This window comes from Lepidochelys kempii, chromosome 1 (genome assembly GCF_965140265.1).
Source record: "Lepidochelys kempii isolate rLepKem1 chromosome 1, rLepKem1.hap2, whole genome shotgun sequence".
Classification (NCBI taxonomy): Eukaryota; Metazoa; Chordata; order Testudines; family Cheloniidae; genus Lepidochelys; species Lepidochelys kempii.
The window spans coordinates 185986342-185995020 of NC_133256.1; the positions used below are offsets into that span (position 1 = coordinate 185986342).

General features: G+C 49.4%; 1 protein-coding gene and 2 non-coding genes across 4 annotated transcripts in view; 2 read left to right on the forward strand and 1 right to left on the reverse strand.

Annotated features, from left to right (window-relative positions):
• Positions 1 to 4957, forward strand: part of RCSD1 (RCSD domain containing 1) — a 45117-nt gene extending 40160 nt beyond the window's left edge. Inside the window, exons 6-7 of one of the 2 annotated variants that reach the window (XM_073304917.1) lie at positions 551 to 1248; positions 2538 to 4957. In XM_073304917.1, coding sequence (XP_073161018.1) covers positions 551 to 1248; positions 2538 to 2562 — 723 coding nt within the window. In that variant the 3' untranslated portion in view covers positions 2563 to 4957. Of the gene's footprint in view, positions 1 to 550; positions 1249 to 2337; positions 2467 to 2537 lie in introns of those variants that run through there. The other variant, XM_073304926.1, reaches the window with a different exon arrangement.
• A 2688-nt stretch (positions 4958 to 7645) lies between these two features.
• Positions 7646 to 7717, forward strand: TRNAP-CGG (transfer RNA proline (anticodon CGG)). The gene has a single exon. It is a non-coding gene; the product is annotated as a tRNA-Pro (tRNA).
• An 890-nt stretch (positions 7718 to 8607) lies between these two features.
• TRNAP-AGG (transfer RNA proline (anticodon AGG)) lies at positions 8608 to 8679 on the reverse strand. Its single transcript has one exon. It is a non-coding gene; the product is annotated as a tRNA-Pro (tRNA).

The following is an 8679-nucleotide window of genomic DNA, read 5'->3' on the forward strand; positions in this document are numbered from 1 at the left end:
AGCTGGTTAACTTCTCCAGTTTATGCAGTTAGGTGCAGTTCTTAGTTTGCAGGCTAGCTGCCAAAACAGCCTTCAACTGGGAGAAGTTGGGAGGCCTAAGACATACCAGAATAGCAGGGGCTTCTGCAGATTAGGACTCAGATGAATTGGCAACAATGGGGAGAGAATCTGGACTGCTTGATTTCACCATTGGTCCTCAGATTACTGAGAAGTAAAACTTCTCTATCCTTTCTCATCACCCCAGTGCCCAAAATAAAATGGCAGAGGTTTCCAAAGTAATTCCTCACTCATAAATAACTATATATCGAGTCTAGTGTCCTTGTAGTCAAACTTAATGTTTTCAGATTTGATAATGTAAATTGGAGAGAGAGCCACAGTTTAAATGGGGTAATGATCTCTCACTACTTATTCAAAGTGTCAATGAGAAGGAGAACCGGTGTCTTGAGTCACCAGCTAAGCATCAAAGTCATTCACCCTAAGTTTCTGGGCTGACACTGTACACTGGTGTGGTTTATTTAAATTCTTCAATCTCAGCTTTACCTGTTCTTAGGTGCGGACACGGGGATCACTGAAGCGCAGACCCCCTTCCAGGAAATTCCGAAAGTCCCAGTCAGACTCCGGAGATGGTGAAGATTTAAGGGCGACTGGATCATCTCAAGAAAATGGGGTCAAAGAAGAGGATGGTGATGAGGTATTCGTGCCTAAGAGTCAGAAAGAGGAGTCACAGTCACTTGTGTGTGAAACAGGCAGTAAACTGATGCAGAAACAGATAGGATCCAATGAAAAGCCACCCTCAGGGAGAGGGTCCAGCAGGACAGAAAACAAAGAGGAGAGAGAAAAAGAAATAGAAGCAGTGAAACCACGCAAGAGCAGCACAGGAGATAAGGAGAAGCCGTGCCAGAGCCCTCCAGGGGAGGAAGAGAGGAAGTCATCCCAGAGCACGCCAGAGGAGAAGCCATGCCCAAGTACCATGGGAGATAAGGATAAGAAGTTGTGCCAGAACACCCCAGAGAATAAGGAAGGGAGCACCCTGGGGGAAAGGGAGGGTGGCAATGCCTCTGAACAGGAAAAAAGGAACAAAGAAAATAAAGAGGTGAAAAAGGAAGAAAACAGTGAGGGCAAAGACACACAGGAAACATCAGACACCCAGGAAAAGTCCCTGAAGATGGGGATGTTGCAGCTGGCAGCAGACACAGGAACTGCCAGTGAGCATCACAGTGTGCTGCCAATGCAAGAACCGGGCACAGAGTAAGTACGAAGCAGAGATGAGAGATGCCACCATGGTAATTACTCATGAAATACCAGAGGTTCTCACAAGCGTTTTGCCTTAAAAATAAAAAGGCACTTGTGCCAGAGTGTCAGTGTTACCATTTCCCTCTGGTGCTTGTTAAATCCCAGTACAAATCAACTTCAATATCAGAGCATCTAATACAGACAATTAAAAGGCTCAGCTCCCCAGGCTGGCATGACAGTGAAAGGGATGGTAGGTGAAAAAGAGAAAGAAATGCTGACCTTTGACACTTTGCTCAGCTGCCCAGTATTTTGAAAGTACATGTGGCAAAAAGCATTTTTCACCCTGAGACCATTTAGATTAAAGTGTCTGATTAAAAGGGACATTTTCAAATCTCTTGTTGGCACTGTCAGCCCTAATTGTGGTGCAAGCATACCAATTTCATGGTCACCCACTGAACCACACAAACTTGTTCCTTCTAAATCAGAAAACACAGGCCTCTACCACTTGAGGTAAAGGAGAATTTCCACTAGCTATATTAGGGTTTACACTCATCGTACCTGGCCTTTAACCACTGGTGACCAACATAATCCCACACACCTAAACAGGTCTCCCATTCCATCCAAGAGGGCAGTGGTGCCACCTGCACACTAGCTATTACAGAGTTACATTGATGAAAAGGCACCCCAGCAACATGGGACCCTCTGCATTTCCCCCGTCCTGCTTTCTTACTGAACTATCTGAGTTTGGAGGGCTCAAATCTGTGTCTTAAAGGGCATGTTGTAGGGAGAAAAGATCCAGAATGAATTTGGATAGGAAAGTTTAAAAACTGAAAAAAGTTGATTCCCTGTCTTCAATCCAAGTCTGACCCAGCTTAGCTGGTGAGAACAGAGGAAATCAGTCTGGAGTGGTCTGGCTGCAGCTGTCTTTCAAATTTATAGCAGGAAAACCATAACCCAATTATAAAAGATGGCCAAAAAGACACTCAGATTCCAGATTTTCCTAGCGACTCCTATCAATATAAAATTGTAACATATGTTTATTTTTATAACTTTCCTTACTGTCTTCTATCATTCTTTCTCTCTCAAAATGCTGAACCCAATCAGGACACAGGAGACTTTAATGTGAAGAGAAGCCAAAGCGTCCAATTAAGGTGCAGCTACTGGAGGACTCTCCCTTGCAATAGAGCAGCAGAATATTAATAACATCAAAGATGTCCACTGCTCTTACCCATAACATTCTGTAGCAATGGGAAGGAGAGACTGGAATTAAGACTTTTTTTTTTTTTTTTTTTTTTTTGCTGCAGGGTTCAAAAAGGATGTACTGGCTGACTTTTCTTGGGGTATATTGAACAACTTCATGGCTATGTCTGGAGACCTGATGCACAGTAGCTTGGGCATGACAACCACCACCATTTCTGGGCCCACTGTTCACCATTACAGCAGAGTTCCAAATTTTGTTTGCTCCCCCATGTTGGACTTTGATGCAGTTTATCAGTTTTGGACATATATAAGTTTTGCCTTTTTAAATAGCTTCCTTTGAAATATTTTCAGTTTTCAAATGTAAGTAAATGAAGTTTTTAAAAGTAGGGAAAAATGATTTTCTCTCTACACATATATATGCTGTATGGCAGACAATGTGAATCCTAAATCTGGAGAAGATCATTTTAAAATGGTTTATACAGCATCTTTGATGAATATCTACTTGGACTAGTGTTGGGCTGGCAAATCTGTATATGAAACACCTAACAGCTAAAGATTATTTTTCTATAGGATTTTTTGTGTGTGGTTTTTTTCGTGCTGGTGAGAAGTAGCAACTGAAGTACCATATCCACAGAACACTTACAGCATGGGAAGTAATAGTGCAAGCTTTCCTCATACTACTCCACCACTGTATTCAACTGTTACACTTGATCCTTGCAAGTAAGTCAGTTGTCATGACATCTTCAGTCTTTGGACTCTACTGAGACTGCCAACAAGTGGCCAGTTAGAATCACTTTTAATTTTTTTGTGAAATGGACACTTGTTTACTGCAAACTGGACTGAAATAACCTATACATTTCATGTAAGCTAGTGAACAGCCTATGTATGATTGAGTTTCACTTACTATGGCAGTGGTGGGCAACCTGTGGCCTGTTAGGGTAATCTGCTGGCAGGCCGCCAGACCATTTGTTTACTTTTGCACAGCCACCCACAACTCCCAATGGCCGTGGTTCGCCTATTGCCTAGGCTAAATTTGAACTGGTGAACTATCATCCCATGAAAAAATTATTTTAAGGAGCCAGGTTCTCTCCTTAGAGTGGGGGTTCTCAAACTGGGGGTCGTGACCCCCTCAGAGGGTCACAAGGTTATTACAAGGGGGTCACGAGCTGTCAGCCATGCACAGGGTTGGCAGCCCGAGCCCCGCCAGCCCAGCTCCATCCCCAATCCTGCTCCAGAATTTAAAAGAGTGTTAAATATAAAATCCTGTGTTTTTTAATTTATAAGGGGGGGTCCCACTCAGAGGCTTGCTGTATGAAGGAGTTTGCCAATATAAAAAGTTTGAGAACCACTGCCTTAGAGCATTTAGAAGGAGTGTTTGAAAGGACTGGATAACAGCAGAAGTACTCAGATACTATGGTGATGAGGCCATATAAGTGCTTGGAGCTGGCATTTAGGGTTCTGTTAAAACTTTCAAAGGACTAGCTGGCTCAGGGGACTAGTTGTGGTTGGGCTATGGAGCCATGTACCTCCAGATTGCATTAGCTATTGATTAGTCTACATGAAATGGGTTTGGGGGAGTATCACAATCCCATTCCTGACGGACAGGTGTCCACCTCACTAAAACCAACAGCACATTATCTGACACCCAACACCGCCCCTGACCCGACAGTATCACTGAAGAGGCCAAAGTCTGAAATGGCCGTGGAGACTGAACTCCCTTTCATCTTTGAAGCAGTTGCACCAGGACAGGGGTTAGACACACTGGCAAGGCTGAGAGTGATGGAACCTGGCTCTGCTGCACCTGCTCTGTGGATGGAGATCTATGAGGCAGAGGGTCATTCTGTTCTGTGTTTGTACAGAGCCTACCACAATGGGATCCTAAACCATGACTGGAGCTCCTAGGCACTACAGCTATACAAATAAATAATATCCTATGTGTCACCTTTTACCCGTACTAAAGTCATAAAAGACAAATGGATTTATGTTCTACTTAATGTGTCCTGTCTCCCATCCTCCCAGATGAAAGCACTAAGGTATTGTTCATTCAAAACCAGTGAAAAGTGATTGGTGTTGCCATTTGTACCTAGAAGAGGTTTCTCAGTATATGCAACCCTCACACCCTCTCTGAGCCATGTCAGCAAGTGTCATCACCTTTGAAATATGTTTTAATCGGCTTGCTTGGACTTGTATCCCAGGCCAGGCTGCAGGCATCACTATAACACTTCTTTTCTCAGCTGATGTATCTGGACGTGTGTGATTGTCCATTACTGTATATATGCGTGTGCATGTTTAGAGAATGTGTGTGCTGGTCAAGAGGGTGGAATTTGTCCCCCTCATCTTGAAAATATAATGGAAAAACAGAGGAAATAAAACAGTGGAGTTGAAAAGAAAAATAAGTGTTTCTTCCTGGGGAGCTGCAGAAGCCCAAACCAGGATGGGTAGAGCTGGTAGCAGCAGGCAGAATGAGGGTGGAATTACAACAAGTGGATAGTGTAGTGTTAAACCATCAAGTTTGAAATTTGTGGACTCCCTGGAGCTAGGTCCCAGTACTGATAGCTCTGACTTAACTATTCATCCTCTTAAAGTTCACTGTGTGAAGGTCTTCAGGATGAGATCTTAAAAACACAAATCCTACCTGTGTAGCCATTAAAGATTCCATGGTACGAATAAAGGTTTTCCTTCAGACAAAATTGCCCCTCCACACCCACAATGGTGTAGCAGGTATGATGTCACTCTCTGCTTCCATGTGGCAGACGCTACTTAAAGGGGCTCTTTCTTCTGTTGTCTGTTTATAGGTCTGTTGTTATTCTATGGTAACAGACAGAGTCCTAGAAGGAGAGATGGGGAGCTGTTCAGTATTGGATTGAGGGAGTGTAGCCTTGCTGAGTGGGTGAAGAGAATTTACTGCATGAAGGACATCTTAGATCAGGGGTGGACAAACTTTTTGGCCTGAAGGCCACATCTTGGTACGGAAATTGTATGGCGGGCCATGAATGCTCACAAAATTGGGGGTTGGGGTGCAGGAGGGGGGTGAGGGCTCTGGGGAGGGGCCAGAAATGAGGAGTTCAGGGGGTGGGAGGGGGCTGGGGCAGGGGATTGGGGTGCAGGGTGTGTGTGATTGCTCCAGCTGGGGGTGCGGGCTCAGGGGTGGGGCTGGGCATGAAGGGTTTGGGGGGCAAGAGGATGCTTCGGGCCGGGACCGAGGGGTTCGAGGGCGGGAGGGGGATCAGTGCTGTGACAGGGAGTTGGGGTGCAAGAGAAGATCGGGGTGCAGGCTCCTGGAGGCGCTTACTTCAGGCAACTCCCAGAAGCAGCAGCATGTTCTCCCCTCCAGCTCCTATGCAGAGGCACAGCCAGGCAGCTCTGCACGCTGGTTCCTGGCCAATGGGAGCTGCAAAGCCAGCGCTTGGGACAGGGGCAGTGTGCAGAGCCCCCTGGCTGCCCCTATGCATAGGAGCCAGAGAGGACACATGCCGCTGCTCCCGGGAACCATGCGGAGCCACACCACACGTGGAGTGGGGCAAGCCCCAGACTCCACTTCCCCGGCAGGAGCTCGAGGGCTGGATTAAAAGGTCTGACAGGCTGGACGCAGCCCACAGGCTGTAGTTTGCCCGACCTGTCTTAGATCAAAGACGCTCTGTGTGTGAAGAGAGGGGTGGAGAAAAGATATGCGTTAAAGCAGGCAATCTCCCCAGCTTTTCTGTGAGTAGGTCTGAGCTGCAGACCTCCACATATCTCCTGTGTGGACCTGCTGGATGATAGTTACTAGTTACACACAACCTACATTAAAAACTATTTTATATAAAAACACAAGGGGCCCTGGACTGTGCATTCAGACCCAGGGTAGCCACAGTGGCATCTCAAAATCTCTGGATAGAAGAGTACAGGACCAGATCCTAAAACTCTTAATGATTGGACAGGAAAACACCACAAGTAAGAAAATGCTATTATTTATGTAGCGCCTTTGGCAGGGCCTGGTGCATTACAGGTAAGTAGCGTAACAATACAAGCTTCCTGCCCAGAAGAACTTCAGATGGAGAGAAACAAAACACAACAGCGTGGGGAAAGGAATGCAACATCAAAGCTAAGAGTTTGGGCAGCTGTGTTCAGCCGAGGTCTTCTGAGGTCTGTGGTTGTGTCTTCCGGCTTGAATGGTTTAAACTGCAACGGGAGCCAGATGAAAGGCCCAGGAGGCGAGGAAGGGGAGCAGCTGTTGGTGGAAGAGTGATTTTTGGAAAGGCGTTGCCAGCAGTATTAACACCTAGTTCTTCCCCAGCGCTTTTCAGCGGCAGATTTCCATGCGCCTCACCATCTTTTAGCGTATTAGCCCCGTTCCACGCAAGGGAAACCGGAGCGCAGAGGGAGGCCCCGTGAACGGCCGGGCTCACCCAGAAAGCCTGTGACGGTGCCAGGGGGCGGGGCTGGGCCTGACGTGGCCAGAGGCCCCGGGGCGGTGAATCGAACCTGGCCACGCCCCCGCCTAGGGAGCCCCGCCCCGCCCCGCCCCGCCCCCTCCGCGCGCGCGCGCGCGCGCCGGCCCGCCGAGTGGGAGAGCGCCGCGCTGCTTAGCTCCCCCCACCCCCACCTGCTTAGGTCTCAACAGGGCAGAATCAGGGCGGGAGGGGCCCGCTGTTCAGGGGAAAGGGAGCAACATCCGGGTAACTCGAGCGACCGTCCCCTGAAGCCCAGTGGGGAAGGGCGGGCCGGGCGAAACCATGGTTCCACGATGGGAGCAGGGGGAAGGACGGAACGTCCGGACCGCAGCGTGTGGGGGGGAGCAGAAGCGGGAAAGACCGCCCCCCCCTCCACTAGGGATGAGCTCGCTCTGCTCGAACCCAGCCGCCGTTGCGGGACAGTGTGTTACCTCAGAGTTTAGGGGGCTGAGGAGTCCCCGGGGGAAAGCGCAGAGGGGGATTTCCCACAGAGGGCTCGAGACCTACCATCAGGCGCCCTCCCCCACGGCAGGAATCGGAATAGTATCTGCCAGATGGGGGCGGCTGAGCGGGCTGACTGTGGGCGCTGGAAAGGCGATACCATCAGGCGGGGGGATCCTAGTGGGGAGCGGAATGGTATCTTCCAGCAGGGGCCGCCTATGGGCGGAACCATCCGGTAGTGGGGCGGGGGAGGGCCCACACTGGTAGTGGCTGGCGCGCTGCAGGGAAGAGGCGGGATAATAGTGAAAAGTCTAGCTGGGGAAAAAGGAGCAGACAGCGGCTCGTTGGTCTAGGGGTATGATTCTCGCTTCGGGTGCGAGAGGTCCCGGGTTCAAATCCCGGACGAGCCCGCTTGGAAAGGGGGGGCGCGAGCCCTCCCGTTTTGTGGGTTTGATCCCTCAGTTCATTTTATTGCATTACCTGGACAGCGGGGCCCCGAGGGCAGTAAGGGAAGGAGCCCAAGGTGAAGTGGGTGGGAGGAGGGCAATGCAGAGAAGGGGGGGGGGGGGGTAACTGGGGTGGGTGGGAGTTGCACAGGGGGAAGGGGTGCACAGGGGGAAGGGGTGCACAGGGGGGCAGTGGCTGGCCGGGCGTCCTGGGGGTGGGGAAAGTAGGGGATCCTGCAAGTGGAGACACAAAAATTGAACAGTGAGATCAGGCTGGGGAGGCAGGCAAAGAGAGATTGCTGTATTGTTTCCCTTTGTAAATACGTGGGAGGTGCCCCCCCGTGACAAGGAGGGTTAGGGTTAGGGAGGGCACAGACCCATAGGAACGTGGGGAGGACAGGGTCATAGGGAGACGAAGTAGGGGGCACGGGAGGAGAGGGGAAATACACAGGCAGCATCCGCTCTCCCCGTGCACCCCAAGGTGTGTTTCTTCCTGCCGCCTTCCCTCCCCCCCCCCGGGCTCTCTACGTAGTCCCCCGCCCCGTAATGCTAGTCTCATTAAAGGGTTGAGCAATGTTATTAGAGGCCGCAGAAGAGGAGGCTGTATGGGGGTACTTGCGGGAAAAGTGGGGCTAATAATATATTGCTCGTGTGGAGGAGGCGAGGGGACTCGCGAAGCAGTGAGAATAAATCTAATATTCAAATTAATGCACTGTCAATACGGAAAGCAAGAGGGCCATGTTTTTCGTTGCAGCTATTTCCCCATTTCTTTTATCTTGATGTGTAAATGCACTTTCAATAAAAACAATGTAAAATGATCGTAGAACTGTTCAAGGGTTGGGAAGAGAAAAACAGGGCTCGTCCGGGATTTGAACCCGGGACCTCTCGCACCCTAAGCGAGAATCATACCCCTAGACCAACGAGCC